Source organism: Branchiostoma lanceolatum, chromosome 18, assembly GCF_035083965.1.
Source record: "Branchiostoma lanceolatum isolate klBraLanc5 chromosome 18, klBraLanc5.hap2, whole genome shotgun sequence".
In the NCBI taxonomy this organism is placed as follows: domain Eukaryota; kingdom Metazoa; phylum Chordata; class Leptocardii; order Amphioxiformes; family Branchiostomatidae; genus Branchiostoma; species Branchiostoma lanceolatum.
This window is the reverse complement of record NC_089739.1, coordinates 1662835-1683843: the sequence shown is the minus strand read 5'-3', so window position 1 is coordinate 1683843 and position 21009 is coordinate 1662835. Positions and strand designations below refer to the sequence as shown.

Genomic DNA, 21009 nt, shown 5'->3' with positions numbered 1-21009 from the left:
AATGCCAACCCTTCATCGACATATGTAATACGTCAATGATACGGGTGTAAAACCTGCTCTACATGACATTTTCAGCCGAAGCTTCACCGTATGACTTATGTAAAGCTGCACTTGACGCGACCTGAAGATAAAAGCTGCACAATGTGTTCAGAGCAAAACATGTTCTAAATGCTGCACCTTACCTAACATGGCATTATCAAGATGTCCTATACGTCCCAAGGGTGGCTGATCTATAGGGAATATCTAATTACCATTCAGCGAATAAGGTTCTAAAAGACTAAGCGGATCATCAAAAGGTCAATTTCCTTACCGGTTGATATTTTGCCTTGAGATGTTGGTAACGTAGATTTGTTATGGTGATGATATTCATATCCGTACCCTTGAGCAAAGCGTCATATAACATTTATACGGCTAACTAATATATAATACCCAAAGGGTAATTTCAAAAATAACATTGGATGGCATTGCGGTAAATACATTAATTTCGGAAGCTAGTTGCTATGGTAGATTAATCAAAGCTAGTTTGGTTGGATCTGGCTTCGTCTTTGATTGTGGCTGAAATAATACACTTCTTCCACAATGTGTGGGCGCCCCTTTTTTCAAAGTTTTACATGCATTACATGTTTCCTTCCTTTGTAACATCTTCGTAATCCCTTCAACAAAACTATATCATAAGGCGTCCACAATTTTGATATTCTATCGGCTTTAATATTGCCAACGATATTACAGTGAAGGAAGAAAAAAAATGTAATTCTTTTACTACCGACAGGTTCGCCCACATATATACACCTACCCTTAATACTACAAGTAGACAGGTCTGTCTTCTTTAAAAAAAGCTTTCGATTGAACCCCCTACAATCTGTCTTCATTATCTGCCTCTGAGAGTACGAAAATGTTTTTGATGAATATATCTTAGTTAGATTGACACAGTGCCTATTTTATTTACTGTTGATCCAGAAATGTTCGCGGTTTTGACGGCAACTGTTTCACCGCGAACTCCAAAACACGGCGAACATTTTTGTCCAATACTATGGCAGTATGTAATTATAGCGTTGCAGCATACTCAAAACCAACGTGAACACTCCATTTTCGCCCTAGCGCGAAATAAAAACCACGCGAACTTAAATGCAGTTACAGTATACTAACAATACCATCTACGTGTATAGAAATGTTACTTACGTGCGTCTACAATGTAAATACGCCAGCATAACTCAGTTAACTGTCCTGAGTAATGCTAGACCCTATTTTCTGTCTACAATCGCAGGGGAACTAAATATTGCGGATTTGACATCATACATCATCGATAGGACAGCATCTCAAAGATTTAATGACAGGTTCACAACATCCATCTGAAAGGAAATATTGCGGTAGCAACACAGAAAATTGGCCTAGTTACCCTTTTAAGGTCGGACATGCTCCGTCACTTCCCGGGCCCCTGTTTGAAGTAAGCGGTATTGGGTGGTCGTATTACTGGTGAAATGGAAAATGTAGGAAGACCATGTTCAGCTTTGTATGTCAGGGGCTTAAGCCACTACAAGACGTTACCTGCCAACGCAAATATAGAAGAGCTATCCTGCATAGCAATGCAGTAAACACAGAATCCGTTAGAGGGCTAAAGTGAACTGGACCTTCCTTAAATGCGGTACGTCCTTACATAATTTTCAGGACGTCATTGTAGTGATTTCAGACAGAAATGTCACTGCATTGCTTACATAAGGCTATAGGCATTTAAGAGTACAGAAACAAAACAGACAAAATTGTTCGAGTGTAACATGTATTACAAGAGAATACCTTTCTGTTCGGACAAAAAAGATATGTTTGTCTTTGTCGATTCGCCAGCTATATCGTGATATTATTTTAAAACACATCAAACATGATTTTTACAAGGAGTAACGTAAAAATAAATCAGGAATGTTTTTTTTAACGATGGTTGTAGACCAGTACACACATCGAATGAGTATACCTATTCACAGGATATACTTGCACATAGAACAGGATTCCATTGAGAAACTTAAAATTCTCTATCACATCTGCCCTTAACTCTTAGTACGTAAGCTGAAAGAGACACATAGTGAGCGTATATGTGCGTGTTTTCGTGAACTATTTACAAATACATCTGACATCTCTGTACATATATATTACAATATCGAAAGCATCATTCTTACGTGAATAAAGGATGTTATTCTCTTTCTCCTCGAGTACATCTCTCTGTTCTATTACGTTGACTAGATTATAATGCAATAACATTGAACTATTCATGTATGTAAAAAATCATTTTCTGTTCCAAGAGAAAATGTGTCTCTTAGTTTCTCTATGTAAACTATCCCTATGATTTTCTATCAGACCTACTGGACCTTTATATTTTCATACCGAGAATATATTGTCGCTCTGACTCTAGCTTCTTTATATTCTATCGTTAATTTTTATCATTCCTAATCAATATTCATATTTTCGAGGGCGCTGGTTAAGCTGTACATTGTTCGAATACATCAACTAGCCTAAGGGTGTGATAAACTGCGGAGATTGAATAGTAAGTACTGCCTAGTGTAAGCTCGCAATGAAGCTGTATGTTATTACTTTAATGTTGGAATAGAAAACAAAAGTAAATGTCTAATATTAGATGTAAAACAAGACGGTAATATACTATATACATTTTACCAGTTAATGTTGGGAACTTGAGCAAAGAGACAAACACACGTAAGAACCGTGGCCACAGTGAACTGAATCATCAGTACCCGGTCCATCACCTTAGCAACGACTTTCCACTCATCGGCCAAAGCCTTTTCCGAATCTGCACGATGAAATCTCTCGTTTATTATGCAAATCTCTCTTTGGATGGTATGCAAAGTATCCAGGAGATGCACATGTTGCCCATTGTTTACGGGCGTTTCGTTCTTTGAATCTTTTCGACAATCTTCACTTTTAGGGACATCTTTTGTTTCAACAGATTCGATCTCGATACGTCTATGATGATGGGGATCAAATTTCAAATAGGAGACTGGGTTTTCCGCCTGTTGGCGGTCACGGTTCGCTCGCGTGTTCGTCGCCTTGGGCACGTCCATGCGACAAAGTCTCGCGAGATAGAAGAGGACGAGAGTTCGGATCCATCCGGGTACTTCAGCGGTGTCGGCTGCACAGTGGTGGATGTTGAGCACGGCGATGGTCATGATGGTGGACAGGCCGACCAGCAACATCGTCACGGTGTAGTACACCACTGCATATGGAGAGAGGAACAGAGATACATTATTGAAGTATGCTTACGGCCATCGGTAGAGTAGAATTTACACAAATCTGTTTTCATGCATTTGGGCAAAACCTTAAGCCCCCCTCTCACTGGACCCGCGGCATACTGATGGCGTCGATGAGGCCCATCGAATTGACGAAGCACTCAAACAATTTTATCGATAAAAAACGAATATTTTTAAGCTTTGTGTGAATTGTTGTCTTTTTGGTCATTCTCGTACGTTTGGAATGATATTCTCATCAAAAAGTCAAGGCCGACGCAAATCCAGTTTAAGACGCAGATACGCCGCCAGCGTGCCGCGGGTCCAGTGAGAGGGGGGCTTTTCATATATATTTGTATTCATCATCTCATCTGGACGTCAGGGTTCCATACACCTACCCCTTATAGCGTTGGGTAAGCCTTCGAATATATTACGTTGCATACAGTTGATACTAAATGTGTTGGAGGTTGAAATAAGATTACATGACATTTTATTGGTGCATTTGTTTGGTGCATTTGTTGATTGATAGAGCTAGCACTAGATAAAATTCGTCTCTTCAGGTTGCGTATTGTCTTCTTTATCAAGTTACATTTGATGAAGTAACATGTCAGGTTCGAGGTGGAGTAATCAAATTATCATCGAAGACATCGATCTTCTTCCTTTCTTCATTACAGAGACCTTGAAAATATCATCCTTATTCCATTTAGTCTTATTGGATTTAGGTACATTACGTGTCGGAAGATTGAGCTTCGACGCGGTAAATTAAGTAAGTCATTGTCAGTCTAATGTAACTGCATGGCATTGAGCGTCAGAACAAATATTAACATTTGCAGTTACGTAACTACGAACTTCATATAAACGAGTTTGCTACGTCATCGGCGGGGATAGCAAGTTACGTAAAACGGAAGGAAATCGTGTTAGATATTCATTGCTTAGCTTTAAATAAATCCCCAAGTGGGCCAAGAATATTGATATGTGGATGTATAGGACGGTAAAGTAATTAATACATTGATCTATTGATGTATCTAAGATGCTGGTCTTATAACATGATTAATGTTATTAATAAGTAGGATGGAAATGTGGAAGAGACTATGCATGGCTACCCATACGAACCCTGCTGAGTACAAATGTCGTACATTCCACAGTCACATAAACTGTTAAACATGCTCTACGTAACTTACTATGGGGGGGGGGGTATCATTTTCGGAAGAGAAGAAGAATACTGTACATCTTATGATAAATAATAGAATTCATAAAAACTCGCAAAGGCTTAAAAAGCGACTCTCCTATCAATTGTGATGATGATGGTGCACTGTACGTCAACGGTCTTGCAACTAAACAAGAAGGTAGAAAATATAGTCAAATATAGTCAAATATTCTATTTTCTCTTCTTCTATTTCATTTCATTGGTATATTATTGTTATGAGTGCGTAATAAAGATCAGTTAAATTCGGTATGGTTTCACACTTAAGTAAGAATAGTCCATAGAAATGCAGTTTATTCTAGCAAGATGACGGTATATCATATCGGAGGCCTGGGTGGACTGAACGCAAGACAGCAATGTCTATTCATGGTATTTAGGCCTGGATATTACATAATTATCTTCGCCGAGTACTTGTACTCGGGGAAGATTATGTTTTCGGGTGAAAAATCTGTTGGGTGGGTCTGTATGTATGTCAGGAGCATAACTCAAGAAAGCTTCAATGAATCTTTATAATTTTTGGTAGGTGTGTAGTGGTTGTGCAAAGGAAGGCCAAGTTCGAAAACCGTTCACCTGGCGTATTCTATCAGTACTGCAGCGGACTTTGCGTGTTTTTGTGTTTGTATGTAGGCAAAAAAAGAGACGGAAACGTTGATGGATCTTCATGATTTTTGGTAGATCAGGAGCGGTTGTAGGAACGAAGGTCAAGTTTGAAAATTATTCATCTGGCGCTTTCCTGCAGTACTGCAGCGGGCTTTGTATTTGTGTGATTTGTATGTCGCCAGCATAACTCAAGGTGCTGTTGCCGACTGTGCATGATATTTAGTGGGTAGGTAGTAGTGTCAAAGAGGAAGGTCAAGTTCGATAATGGGCCTCCTAGCGGATATTATAGGTACTGCAGCTGAGTTTTAAAGTTTGAGGTTGAATTTTCTGGAGGTGCCAGGCTCATGATTTTTCAGTAATACATAGAGTCTGGAACAGGGAATGAGTGGTGTAAGTTTGGGCCCCCTAGCGGATTTTGAGGACCTACAGTTGGCGTTTTTGTTGAAACCTTTGGAGGCGAATAACTAAAGAAGGGGTTGACGGATCGTCATGGTTTTTGGCATGTAAATAGCTTAGGTAATGTTTGACCTAATCAAATTCATATTATGAAAACCAGGAGCTAATTTGCATAATAAATGAGGAAAGTTTATTAATCCGCTTAAAGTTTGTGGTCAAATTTTTTGCAGGTGCTATGGTTATGATTTTTGAGTGGTAGATAGATCTTGGGGTAGGGAGTAAGTGATGTAAGTTTGGGCCCCCTTGCAGCTTGCCTTAAACTGCAGTGGGCCTATTTGTTTGTAACTTTTGAGGAGAATAAGTCAAGCAGTGATTGATGGAATATTCTTGTATTTGGTATATATGTACCTTAGGTTATGATCAACATAATGATATGCTCATTATGCAGATCATGACCTACTTTACGTAATCATTGAGGAAAATGTATAGCACTGCTGCACCATAGTACGCGGCATGTGATAGTACACATCTGGCGTCCAGAATCTAGGTCAACAGCTGGCGTCCTGAATATAGGTCAACAGCTAGCTTATACTAGCTGGGCGATTGAAAAGAAAGGACTAATGTATCTGTTATGTTTGGTATGAAGATAGCTAGATTTAAAAGTGAATCTGATGATTGACGTAAGATGATAATTATGCCAAACAGGACCTAATTTGCATGATTAATGAATTTTTTTTAAATCCGCCGAGTTCTATGTTTGTGCGCGTTTATATGCATTTAAGTCGTATTTTAGTCTTTGTGAAAGCTTGTATCAAGGTATGCATATTGTTCAGTTACTAGGGCTAACCCGTAATAGCCTTAGCCTTTGGGTAGCCCTGGCTGTACTTATCTACAGCCGAATAGATAAATCAGAAAAATTCTTATTACCTGGATGTCTAACTGTCATTGACATTCCATGAGAGGACTTTCAGACATGTAGCATATCAAGCCACTGAGAAAGAGGGGAACATTGATGGATATTGTTTAAGCAAATAAAGACTTAAATTGAATGGTCGTTGAGAAAAACGGCTATGTAATGCCATATTGGTAAATGGCGGTAATTTGGTACTTGCATCTGTCGGTACAATTCATATTATTTGGCGAAGATATGAGGTCGTGGAACTCTAGTTTAAAGAAAGCAGAATACAAGCGAATTCAGATTAAATGCAAGAATATTTGAATAATATCCTTACAACATCGCGTTACTCAAATAAAAACTATAGTTCAGGGTACCACGACGGACCCATCATTACACAAGACGTTGGAAAACACACTGATGAGGTACCGATTGTACATGTAGCTTTGATCATACGTAAGACTGGTCCACTGAGAAGCAATTTACTCTAGTACGATATGACGGGTGGACCGCGGCCGTAACAAGTCAGATGGGATTAAGGTTGATTGAAACGAGGCTGTGTTTTCTCATTCCCGATCCGCTGAAGGGAATATAGTTCTGAGAACTTACTGCTCCAGTGATCTAATGCAGAAATTTAATGGTTACTCAAGGATGAATACAACTTGACAGAACTGTATGATTGTAGCAGTTATACAAAGGTGGCCTTGCTCTAGATAAAACTTGGTCTCAAAACTGGGTCGCTTAAAGGAACAGTAGTTCACAGGGAGATAATTATTTCCAGTAAGAAGTGATGATGCGTGTTTGTTTGGCTTGGATGGACAGTCAGACGTCTAAGATGATTAAGCCTGATCTCAACAATCTTTTCATATTAGCTCTGATCCTACCAAGTGGATGTGATTTAGTGTTAATGCTGATGTGATGACTGCTTAAAAACAAATTAAGGCCATGCAAACAATTAATGATTACCTAAGGGTGAATGCAACTTGACAGAAATGTATGATTGAAGCAGTTGTTGAAACATGGACCTTGCCCTAGATAAAACTTGGTCTCTTTGCAGATTTGTTAGGATAGGATGGACTGTAATAAGTCGGATATGATTAAGCTTAGTTTTTACAATCTTTTCTTCATCTAAGCTCTGATCCAACCAGGTGGATTTGATTTAGTGCGGATGCTGATGTAATGACTGCTTTAAAAAAAATTATGGCCACGCAAACAATTAATGATTACCTAAGGGTGAATACAACTTGACAGAACTGTATGATTATAGCAGTTATACAAAGGTGCCCTTGCTCTAGATAAAACTTGGTCTCAGAACTGGGTCGCTTAAAGGAACAGTAGTCCACAGGGAGACAATTATTTCCAGTAAGAAGTGACAATGCATGGCTTGGATGGACAGTCCGAAGTCGGAGATTTTTAAGCTTGATTTTAACAATCTTTTCATCTTAGCTCTGATCCTACCAAGTGGATGTGATTCAGTGTTAATGCTGATGTGATGACTGCTTAAAACAAATTATGGCCATGCAAACAATAAATGATTACCTAAGGATGAATACAACTTGACAGAACTGTATGATTGAAACAGTCATTGAAACATGGATGCTCTAGATAAAACTTGGTCTCTTTGCAGATTTGTTAGGATAGGATGGACTGTAATAAGTCGGATATGATTAAGCTTAGTTTGTACAATCTTTTCATCTTAGCTCTGACCCAACCAAGTGGATGTGATTTAGTGTGATGACTGCTTAAAACAAATTATGGCCACGCAAACAATTAATGATGACCTAAGGGTGAATACAACTTGACAGAAATGTATGATTGAAGCAGTTATTGAAACATGGACCTTGCCCTAGATAAAACTTGGTCTCTTTGCAGATTTGTTAGGATAGGATGGACTGTAAAAAAGTCGGAGATGATTAAGCTTAGTTTTTACAATCTTTTCTTCATCTAAGCTCTGATCCAGCCAGGTGGATTCGATTTAGCGTGAATGCTGCTGTAATGTACTCTCCAAGCAGAGCATGGATTTCGGCTGTTTTTTGACGTGTTTTAAGGCGTTTTTGTCGGGCTTTCTGCTTTGTCATCTTTTTTTGGGGTTGGCTAGACAAAAAAAAAGATGACAAAGTAGAAAGCCCGACAAAAACGCCTAAAAACACGTCAAAAACCAGCCGAAACCCATGCTCTGCTTGGAGAGTAGCTGTAATGACTACTTAAAAACAAATTATGGCCAGATTAAGGGGGACAGTGCAGTTCCTGTACGTCAATGCGGGGGCTACACGGATTGGTCAAAATGGTGGCCTGTCAGTTTGCATTCAACGTAAACCTTGCGAGACATACTGACTCTGCTACCGATGTCAATATGCGTTATTTCAAGTAGATCAAGACTAGAACTTCTTTAAAAGTTTGATCCGGCACAAAAATAAGATACTCTTTACGAATGTTTTGATTATCCATGATAGAATACGTCACTTGAAATTGCTTCCGTGTTGGTAGGTATCAAAGTTAGTCAACAAAGTTTAAGTCGATGGCTCATTATTTGATAATGCCTTGAGTGATCAGTCGAAAATTTGGGTAAGTCCGAATCTTTGTATTAACTAAGTTTAACTTCGATACTGAATAAATCGAATAAATAACGTTACATCAATGAAACTTGTATTTTAACAAAATGGTCTCTACCAACACAGGTGTAATTGTGTTCAAAACTGAACATCATTATCACGTTTTAGAAAACAAATAACCCTACCAATGAGTGGCACAGTCCGTGACGTAGGCGGCATCCACTCCGACACCATCAGCAGGAACACTGAGTACGAGAGCAGGATGGTGATCCCCAGCCCGACTCGTTCCCCGGAGTCGGACGGCAGGTAGAACCCGAAGATGGCCAGGACTGACAGCAGGGCGCAGGGGGCCAGCAGGTTGGTGACGTAGAACAGGGACCGTCTCTGGATCTGGATTACATACGTCACTTCCGGGTAGTGTTCTGGACAACACTCGTACACTGGAAGGGATAAAAGGATAATTCAAACCAAAAAAGAGATAAAGAAATGCTGCAATGATTCATATAGTTATCTATCAATTCAGATGCTAACGTGGAACTATACATAAGAGTAGACATCTGTGCTCATTTTTTATATATCCATTTGTTAGGCTGTTCAGGACACACAGCCAGGGCTGCTCAACTAGCCTTTGGCTATTACAAAGGGCTAGCCCTGCTGACAAACAAACAAATACAATACATATGGAATTGAGGTTTTGACACTGACAGGCTGACATCAATTACAATGTTTCAAGTACATATTAAGACTAATACACCTATTCAGTTCTTGACCGTGCATCATTTGGTCCCCTGGTATATCTCTTGCACCATATAGACTCCGCGCTGGAAATTTTACGTTAAAGTTTTCATTGAAGAAAATAAAAGGCCAACATGTCTGTTTGTTTTCAGTGTAATATTCTTACCTGACAATACGGGTCTTTGGACTTTACCACTATCCAAAGGAGATTACTTTCAATTAAGTATATTTTAATAAAACAATGTTTGCCAGCTTTTGGCTCTTAAGTACAGAAATCCCAATTGCCTTAAGTTCTTAGCACTGCGAGCTCATACCTTGATCATGTTTCTCCACGTGAATCTCCACCAGTTTCCACTCGTCATTGTCCACATAGTAAGACTTACTGGGCGGAACCTATATTAATGAAAACATGAAAAGCCCATGTTATTCTGAAATCTAGAAGCCTAAAGTAAGAATATAAAGCTGCAACAATTGAAAATGTGGCAATGAAAAATGTGGCAACAATGACAAATATGAATTTATTATATGACTTATTGAGAGTGAAATGTATAAAGGATGATACATATGATAAATATCATCAGTTTTGATACGTCTGTCGTATTTGCTGTGGTGCATTTATTTAGAAAAAAATCGCATTTAAGGAAACAGTTAAAGAAACTTGCTTTGAAATAAGTATTGATACAAAAGACTTATTGTTTTTTACGGCTATAGCTGAAGCTGTAATCAAAACACAGACCTCTTCGTGCGTTAAGTTGATCTCGTTTCCACTGTACGTCCATGACGCAAAGGTCAAAGTGCAGTTCTGTTCGTCGAACGGGAAGTAATACGTGTTGATGTGGCACGAACTCTTGTACATCCGGGTCACCAGCCACGTGACCTGTCCGTCATGGCTGACGATGACATTTGTTTCCGGCTGGTCATGATTCTTGCCAGCACTATGAAAACACCACACACACAAAAAAACACATAAAAAGGGGAAAAATGATTTAGAACCAACAAACAACAAGGACCACCAAAAACGTCCATAAGACAGGATCTGATTACTTCAAACTTCACTTTTACACTTAGGATATGCAATTTTTAGACTCTGCAACACTCAAGTTATGCCTGGAGTATAGTGTATACAATTATACGTAAGATAACATATTAAACAGGGTCGTTGAACCACAAATCCACGTTGTCTCCCAGGAGACTCTTGAAAGGTAACATGATTCTCTAACGATAAATGAAAAGCAAATAATTCAATAGAAACAAAATCTAATTTTGGTACAAGAAGCCTTCTACATAAAAGTGAAACATCAAACAGTTCCAAAAACCATAATCCCTGTCAAATCTTCCCACACAAGTTACTATTTCAGAATCCTTGGAGTTAACTCTGATATTGCAAAAGAAAGCCGCAGTATTTGATAACGCCGACAGCAAACAACGTTACGTGGGAAGTTCCGATGGGGTTGGGGGTTTTAGAGTTCACAGGCAGAGACTGATAGACAATATAAATGTTATAAAGCTTTAACAACTACATAGAAAATCGAGTTCGCATTAGCTAAGCGAGGAAGACAACTTCATATAAAATCAAACAATCAATTGAACCAAATACATCTTGCTGAATATCTAGTTTCAATTACAGTTTTTTCCACGTTTCGTTTTGGCCACACTATACAGCCATGACGGAACATGCCCATTGGTGGTACATATATGTTATATACGTGGTCACCGATAAGGTCCAAATAACAACAAATCTGGAATGTCATAAGACAAAAGATTATATAGAATAGGCTTATCTTCAACACCCCAAACTTGTAAAATGCCGTAATAAAATGGAACACCAAGTAATGAAATATTGCTAAAATCGAGTGTATACGAAGTAGAAAGAGCGAAGAACAGGGTAAAATCACCAGAATCCATGAAAACCAAGGGGATGCGTTAGAATTGAATGGTAAGTTCACCTGTTGGTAAGCACGATGTCCGGAACCCAGACTGCCGAGTACGGGATGTTGATGAAAGTCATCCCGTCATAATCAGCAGGGTCCCATTTCAGGTCGTCATCCTTCCAGTACTAATAGTTTAAAAATCAATCAATCAACCAATCAATCGATCAATCATTCAATTATCTTTATGTAGACTGGACAAATGTCACAATGGCAAATACGATATACATTTCTAGTATACGTTTGTAGTAAATTTTCAATACGTTACCTCATGAAAAAAGAGAAACATACCAGTGTGAAAAATAAAGGAGGGTCACGATGGCTGAAGAGCAAAAATTCGTGGAACAGATCATTAGCATAGTCTTCTTTCAATGTGTCTTTTAGTTACGAAACCTATAGGTCGCATTTGCAAAATGTTTTTTTTTTTTTTCAAATCGACATAATTAATAATCAAACGTTTCCTTTATTTCAAATCCAGTCACTTACTTAAACCTGTATGTTTTTTTTTTTTTTCAGATGGTTAATGAGACTCTCATTTTACATTCAAACCACGATTTTTATTTACACAAAAGCCATGTAGACCAGTTTCTACATCATGTTTGGGCTGCATGTTGTGTCATTTCATTTGCTTAGAATATTCAGATGCCCCGTCTACAGTGAAATCACTTAATCATGATCAGAGCAGCAAAAGTGCGTGGATCTGAATTCAAAGATAACACTAGGCGATGACAACCACCACACCTAAAAACATCATCAGCAAAGTCTCATGTTTCATTTGCAGTGCTGTAGAGGTGCATTGGATTAGATTGTAATAGAAGATGATGGTCAGATAAACGATTGACCAGTAAATAGTTTACACTTTGATACACCATTAGCTGCGCCTGAGAGACGTAGAGAAGAAGTGCAGACGTTTTGATAGACAGATAATTAATGGATCACTGCTGTTAAAACCAAAGGCTGATGTTCTGATTTTTTTGTGCGTATACCCCGGTTCTTAGCTCAGCATCTCAGCTGATAGCTATCTCCCGACAGGATGCTGCACTTAGGCGGACATTTAAGGTAGGCTGATCACTAAACCCTGTGGAGCTGAATCGCAAAGTGTAATAAGATTACAAATGCTGATAGCTAAGGACTAAAGCCTGAAGTTCCTTCACCTGTCTCTGCCTGATGTCACTGAAACCAAGGAATGGTGTTCCATTAAGATTTCTCTATGCTTCAGTCGGTTGCGCAGGTTATCAGGTTACGGTTAGGCTGACAGGTATGTCATGACACTGTCACAAGGCATAAGGGTGTACCGACTATTACCCGGCAGGACTAGATCGTGAAAGTATAAGATAAACGTACTGATAATGAGCTAGGGACCAGGCCGGAAAATCTTGGGGATCGAAAAGTATGGTTTAAAAGAAAAGAAAAACGCAAAAAGTACCAAAGATTATTCAATAGCATACATATAGCTTGTACACATCCATTGATTTCAGTTCAAAATTTTGTTTCCGGAAACAGCCCGGTCGGGCCCCGGTGTGGAAATGTATCCCTCACGCTAAGGCCACAAATCCTGATTTGGGGCCCGGTCGGGTAGTTTGCGGAAACATAGAGTTTGATTTTAAAGACAACGAAACACAACAAACGTTGTAAAATTGAATCAAGAGCACTATCATTGTATATTCTTGACATGAATTGTTAGATTAAATAAACGCAAACAGCCCGAAATAGGCTTGACCGTAGCAGAACCATAATAAAAAAAACCACAGCGTGGCGTTCCGTTACCTGTCTCTGCCAGATGTCACTGGTGAGGATTTGGTTCTTCTCGTCCTGGGTGGCAAGATTAAAGAAATGTTACCCTTACAATTACACTAAAGCTTTTTGATAATTTTTCAAGATTATGTTGCTTTATAAGCATGACAAAACTAAAAGTACATTGCATTTCAAAGTTTGGATGTAAGTGCTAAGCCAACTTTGTCTTGAAAATATTCTCTATACCTTTACTATTTTCTTTACAATCATAATCAAATGACAGACCACAATAGAGTATTTTAAACAAAAAGAAATAGTTGATAACAACCATTCCACGCATTGTATAGTAGTGCTTAGTCAATTTAAGAAAGTGTGTCATATTGTTTTTATCATTTTATTTTTAGGCAACGCACAATAACTAATATTTCTGTCATAAAATTCGCTATTGGTAAAACGTTACCTAGCATATGATTGTGTTCAAATTTACAGAGGAAAACGATGACAACAGGAGCATGCCTGTACCTACCAGGTCTATAATTTGCCTGAAGTCCACTCCCAGTTTGAGAGGTGTCGGATGAGAGTAGTTGGCGACAGGCCGAATCCCCCTCTGGTAGTTCTTCATCAGCTCCTTCATAAGCTTCTTCCCCTCAAACAACGGCTCCACTTGGTGAACTATTCCAAAGCAGAATTACGAAAAACAATTTTCGTTTTAGTTTTTTTTTTAACGTTGTACTAAAGCCGGCGTCACAATTCATGCGAGCGTTGGCCGAATTTGCAGATCACCCGAAGCTCGCCGAATTTCAAAATCGCCCGAGCGTCGACCGTATTTTTCAATGAAAATCTCGGACGACGTCCGTCGAACACAAAAAACTAAAAATCCCCCATGGGATGGTACCATCTCTTGGACATGGACGAAGTCACTATCGACTAACTTGGTAAAAGGCCAATATTTGGATCAACTTTTCTTTCTAAAAATCGCCCGAAGCCCGCGTAATCGACAGGACGTCGGCCGTGCTTCGGTCGAAAATGCACATTTGAAGGTCACCAACACGTCGGCCGAGCTGAATTTCTTATTTTTGACGGGGGCTTAAAGACAGACATATGGAAAAAAAACTGACCAAAAATTGAGTTAAGGGAATATACAAACAATTCCTGACTCGAAGAATCAGGAATTAACAATTGGAAAAAAAAACTTTTTAATTTGTTTTGATGAGCCGTAATAACTTATATCTAATTCAGTTGGAAACGCTAAAACTTCCACCGGTTCCACTGTAATGAAATAATTTTCAAGTTAAGAACATTCACTGTATTGGGCTGTCTTAAAGATTTCTCACATTTCCCTGTCTGCTGTCAATTGTCATGCCGCCAGCGAACTGATCTCTTTGACATTCAACCCATCTTCTAGCGCCAGCAAAGGTCATAGACTGACAAGTCAGGAATTACGTTTAATCTTATTTATCACATAACGCAATTTGGTACAACTGGTAGCAAAGGTGAGGCAATGAGAGACAGCTACAGTCACATAGGTGCTATAAAGAGTGGATATTGCATAGAAAAATGCTGACTGTATGACTTTTCCAAGCACGTACTACTTATATATTACATATTAATGTACGGAATCATCAAATTTCGCAAAAGCTAGTTGGAAGGAATATAAAGGTGATGTGAGTTTGAAATATTCGGTATGAATGTGATACATTAACCCTCGTAGTCTGCTGTGGATCAATTTTACCTCGTAAGTGGGCCGATCTATCGTCTGCAAATGTCCTAAATTGGCAAGTCAAGAACGACATTATTTCATTTATTGCAATTAAGTACTACTGGTAACAAGGGTGAAGCGATGAAAGAAACGGAGAGACACGTAACCGCCAATATAAACGAACATTGCATAGAAAAAATGCTGAATGCTGCCCAGGGGTTCTTCGCCGAAGCAGTTACGCTACACGACCCCACAAATATAGGGGAGATATAGGAAAATAAGAAAGAATATAGAGCTGATGTGTTTTCCGGCCTGAGTGGGATATTCTAATTTACGACGTAAGTCTGCTAGGATCATTGTCATGTCGCGAGTAGACTGATCTATACGGCATTCAACCCAGATCCTAAATTAAAAAGTGAAAATTTACATAATTTCATTTATTGCTTGACGCAATTTGGTACAACTGGTAACAAAGGTAAAGAAAGAGGAGACACCAAGAGTAAGTGTAAAGGTGGGGTGCCAAAATGAAAGAACATTGCATACTAGGAACATGCTGAATGTAAGACTCTCTCAAATGAGGACCCATTACAGCTATATATGGATGTGCGGAGTCATCAAACTTTAGAAGGGGGGGGGGGGGGGGGTGAGTGGAATATCTGAAGGTGTATATAGAGGTGATATGCGTTATGAATATTCTGTACAAGTCTTAGATTTTTATCTACGTAGTTAGTCTGCTGCAGAACATTGTTATCTCGTACGTGCACGTGGACCGAGCTTTTTGACATTCAACCCAGTTTCGTAAGTCTGCAAGGTCCTAAATTGACAAGTCAAGAATGACACCATTTCATTTATCGCAATTTACAACTACTGGTAACATGGTCACGAAGCGAAAAGAGCTAGTCACCGACATTTTTAACTTTTAACCCAGTTCCTAGCGTCTGAAAAGGTTCTAAATTGAGAACTCAAGAACGACAATATTTCATATATTGCATTTTAGTACTACTGGTAACAAGGATAAAGTAAGCGAAGACAACTAGAGTCACCGATCTTTTTGACATTCAGCCCAGTTTCTATCGTCTGCACAGGTCCTTAATTTACAAATTAAGAATGACATTATTTCATTTATCGCAATTAAGCACTACTGGTATGCTTTATCTAATTTTTCTTGCTGCACATTATCTTGATACTGTGAGTGGACCAAAGTGTTTGACATTCAACCCAGTTTCTTTGGTCTGCAAAAATCGTTAATTGACAAGGCAAGAATGACGTGATTATTTCATTTATCACTTAACGCAGTTTGGTGCTACTGGTAGCAAAGGTGAAACAGGAGCAGACATCTAGAGTCACAATCAAAGGCGCAAAGATAAACGAATATTGCATACTAGGAGCATTCTAAATGTACGAATTCCCCATATAAGCACCTACTACAGTTTTATGCAGCTGTACTGTACGTAGTCATCGAACATTACAAGGGGACATTACAAGGGGAGATGTTTGGGAGAAGCAAGTCTCTTCACGTAGGCGCAAAGATACAAGGGAGCATGCATCTTATTTTGAGGACAAGTACACACTACGGATATATCACCATCAATTGATATTAATGATAATAATACTTTCCTTTACTTCAATCTACATGTACATGCCAATAGAAAAGTACGTGATATTAGAGATAATGGAGAATATGAAAGTTTTATGCGTTACAAATAATTTATATGTCATCTTTGAATATCCAAATATTTATAGGTACATATACAGGATGATCATAATGTATGTTACCCAAAATGACGGTGTCTTACCATAAATGATGATGAGCCCAAGACTGAAGACCAGGCGACCCACACAGACCACCATCTGGGTATTTTGACGTTACAGCTTCCCTCGACCGTACCTAAACGTCTCTGCTCACCCTTCAGTTGTCACCACCGCACGTTCTGAAACACGAATGAGAAAGATATGAAGTCAATATGCCGACAGTGTTGTCTGCTAAGACTGTTGTGCTCGCTCCGAGCGATGCGCGTTTCCAACTGCATTCACAGAAAGAGTAGAACGAATTGTAATGATATTAGAAATGGCTTTGAGATAATGCTTTCATAATTTTCATTGATGACATTAATGGAATTATATAATTAAACAATTTATTAGCTTCCGTATCTTAGATGATATTAAGAACGCAGATTCATATTTATTCATTAGAAATAATTGAGGCAACGTCTTATTGTCGGATTTACATACAAGGAATATGCTGCACAACGAGTGTCTGCTAACGTGTTCGCCCGAGCGTTGCGTGCGTAGTCCAGCGTAGTCCAGTGGTTAGCGATCTTGCCTCTGGAACTAGAAGCCCCGGGTTCGATCCCGGCTGTGTCGCTCACCTGACATGCACGCTACCGGAAAGGGTCGCATTCCTTAGGACGGGACGTTAAGCCGTGGTCCACGGTTCAATATGCTATTCGAAAAGAGCTAGGGGAATTTCCCCGGTACAATGAACCTGTAAATACTGTACATAGCGTCTGTCTTCTTCTCTGTCACGACCAGTAGAAGATTAGCTCTTCAGTGAGCTAAAATGGATCGAGATTACTTTCCACTTTCCTTTCGTTGCGCGGCAGTAGCAGCAATTCGATACCTTAGAAAAGGTCATGAGACACAGCTTCTTATATAATTGCTGGCATTAAAGGAATTATCTTATCAAGCAATTTATTAGCTTCCGTATCTAAGATGCCATTAAGAACGCAGATTCGTCTTAAGTCATTAAGTCAGGAATGATTGAGGCAACAACCTGCAGAAAGAGCAGAACCAATTCTTAATGACCATTGAACAGCTTGAAAGACAAAGATTCAGATAATTACCAGTGGGAATGTAATAATTCAACATTCAGATAATTATCTTATGGTAGAATTCAGTAGCTGCCGTATCTTCAAGGCAATTAAGAACGCAGATTCGTCTTAAGTCATTAGAAAAAAATTGTGGCAACAACCTCTTAATGTATGATTTGCATACGAAACTGTGACTCGACAAAATTCCATTCTTGATTCTTATCTAAAGCTGTAGGCTGTGATAACATGCATTTGCTCACGGAATCGCGCGGTCGGATTCATCAGTACTAATTATCTAGAGAGACAATCACTCCCTTGCAGTGTTTACGTAAGTACAATTTGCCGCAGGTATATCTTGCAGGCATACGTTGAGTAGTAAGGAACATTTCGTAATACATTGTTTCTGAAAACGCCTATTGGTAAAAACGTGCTGTTTCAAAACATCACATTTTGGTAACCTTGTTAAAAAAGAATATCTTAGCAGGAAGTCGTTATGCTAAAAATACATGATTCTAAATAAATTTTCTTCATTTGTTTCTTTTAATGCTCTTCAAAAAGTTTCATATTTTTCAACTCCTAAAATTTTCGCCTATTAGAAGCACAATAGCAGACATCTCTAATATCCAAGATGACATTCACGAAGTTATTATCTTTGAAATGAATATCGAGTTATTCTGAGATTCCCTCTATCGATTTTTGTGTGAAAGGGAGGCGGAATTAATGATTAGGTCACCTTCGCACTGTGACCTGTGGCGGTGCGAGACACGGAGTTGATTAATGGGCTGCCAATAACTCCAGCTGACGTTGAGTTCCAGAAAGTACGGTCATGATAGAATTAATTTCACATCCAAGTAAATTTTGAATAGCCAGGATCTGTTGTTCACAACCAAGCAGTCTACAAGAGCCGACGTTTCGACGACTGTCAGTCATCTTCATCAGAGCAATACCGACTGGTTGACAATCACAGTGCACTGAAGCTAGGTGTTACTGCTAATAATGCAGTCCAAAACGTAAAGTATTGTTTCATTAATAGATAATGTTAAACAACAATGGTGAGATGATGCGGTTCCAAATGTAAATAAATGTTCTTAGATGAAGATTGACATTGGAACCCCATTGGTACCCACGTTTGTGAAAGAAAACTACTAGTAACTGAGAACGTTATTTAAAAAAAGTCAATATGACACCGCTTATTGTTTACCGGAAATTACACCCATTTGGAATATACATGATGGATGGAAGGAAGGAAGGAAGGAAGGAAGGAAGGAAGGAAGGAAGGAAGGAAGGAAGGAAGGAAGGAAGGAAGGAAGGAAGGAAGGAAGGAAGGAAGGAAGGAAGGAAGGAAGGAAGGAATAGATATGGATATATGGATATATGGATATATGAATCAATCTCAGGATTTCAGCCTTATGTACACTGTATACATCTACAGATAAATGCAAAGAAAATTAGTAATCCGAATAATATGAGCAGACATAGTGCATAGTCAGAGTATTACAGAGAGAAAGCAAAATGTACGTACTAACCCGCATAATGATCTGTGTGAAAAGCCATGCGAAACAGCAGTTGACCATACATTATCTGCAATGATTATAATGATCATCGTGCTATATATAAGACAGGAAGCAGGGGCAGGATGCGGAGATGAAAGTACTATGATCAAAGCCGTCAGTCGTGATAACAGATGACATGAAAATGATTACTCATCATAATCAGCGTAACCCCGGAAAAATTAGTTTTTTAGTGGCATGGGGGGGGGGGAATTTGATATTAGAGTGGACACGTGTGAGCTTTTATCCGTTGGCAAATTTGCAAAACTATCATGTTTGATCCAGGATAAGCCTACAAAGTCACATGGCAACGCCTGGTTAGGTGAGCTGGGGGCAGCACGCCATGGGTCCATTGGGTTACGGTAAACAATCAAACGATGCAGGAAGTTGCCAACATTTGATCCACATGGCAACGGACTGCCTGCCATCCTTTGAACAGAAGTATCAAGGGTGCAATTAAAGGGATTGAGCTCTTATCTTCAGGCAGTTTTCTTCTTACGCTTTAGTACACGGTTCTTCGTAATCGGTGGATTTAAGAAATCATAGAGACTTCTTTAAATCTCTTATTCTATTAATCACATTGATAATAACCATGAAGTTTGTATTCCATTTTCTTCCTCTGCTTGCCTCCTAGATCTTCAGCCGGCGATGTCACGTTTCATGTTTAATAGCGCTGCGCTACACGATAGGACCGGACGGATGGAAACGACATCCAGAAGTTTGAAGGCGTGAGTGATTAGCGTAAGTGGTCAGGTTTTTTTCTTCCCGCTTCCATGGAGGTGGCGTATAATAAGATCTCGTGGGAAAATATACCGTGTTAAGTTGTTGGAAGTCTTACAAATCGGCATGTAGGTTCGCAGCAGGAAAACTCGACCAAGGACATGAGGATTTCTTTATGTATTGCCAGAGATTAGACTTTCTTTGTGCAAGGTCAGTTGTGGGAGTTACCATGCAACACAATTTGCTAGTCTGTGGCAGAACTCACGGGTATTAGATACTAACTGTGTGGTAACATTTTGCTTTGGTGGAAAGAACAGAAATCCGCACACTCCTGCTGCTCTGTGCCAGTTGACGCCTGGAACATAGGGATAGAATGACCAGGACTTTCCGCCATCAAATTAATTTGAAATCCACTTTTTATGTAAAAACGACATTTTAAAAACTAAACGATGCTTTAAGACCATCATTTTATTAGCCCTTGCATGTTGTTTCTCGCCAATTCGTTTCTTGTGACTTCTGTTCATGACATTTAAAAAATATGTTTCAACGAAGCAACGTAATGTGTTTTTCACAGTGGAAAACAGAAATCGTCTGTCATTTTCAGATGCGTCAGATGACAAGGCTTCTATTTGTAACGAACACTAAAATAGATATTTTCAGAAGGGTCAAGAAAATAGTCCATTTTTTGTAGTTACTCACAATTTTATTTTCCAGTGAAGATGTACTATTAAAGTAATGGTGACTTTTGATCTATCACCTCAAATCATCAGTCTACTTATCATAACATGGAATCATATTCTTACAGATTTAGAAAACATATTTTCACAAATCCTTGATGCAATGTACCCCGAGGATTCTAAATGAAAAGATGAAAGATAAAAGCTCTGCTTTTATCACAGATCCCCTGATTATTCTATACGTAGACCTCATGGAAAAATTCAACCAAGGCAGTATCTGTACTT

The 21009-nt window shown here is 38.9% G+C and overlaps 1 protein-coding gene across 1 annotated transcript in view; it reads right to left on the bottom strand.

Annotated features, from left to right (window-relative positions):
- Window positions 1–1840: 1840 nt before the first annotated feature.
- Window positions 1841–21009, bottom strand: part of LOC136424566 (neuronal acetylcholine receptor subunit alpha-10-like) — a 28547-nt gene continuing 9378 nt past the window's right edge. Inside the window, exons 2-8 of the mRNA XM_066413180.1 lie at window positions 13795–13940; window positions 13302–13346; window positions 11553–11662; window positions 10343–10541; window positions 9921–9999; window positions 9057–9311; window positions 1841–3214 (exon numbers count right to left, since the gene is read on the bottom strand). Of these exons, the coding sequence (XP_066269277.1) occupies window positions 2655–3214; window positions 9057–9311; window positions 9921–9999; window positions 10343–10541; window positions 11553–11662; window positions 13302–13346; window positions 13795–13940 (1394 nt within the window). The 3' untranslated portion in view covers window positions 1841–2654. The remainder of the gene's footprint in view (window positions 3215–9056; window positions 9312–9920; window positions 10000–10342; window positions 10542–11552; window positions 11663–13301; window positions 13347–13794; window positions 13941–21009) is intronic.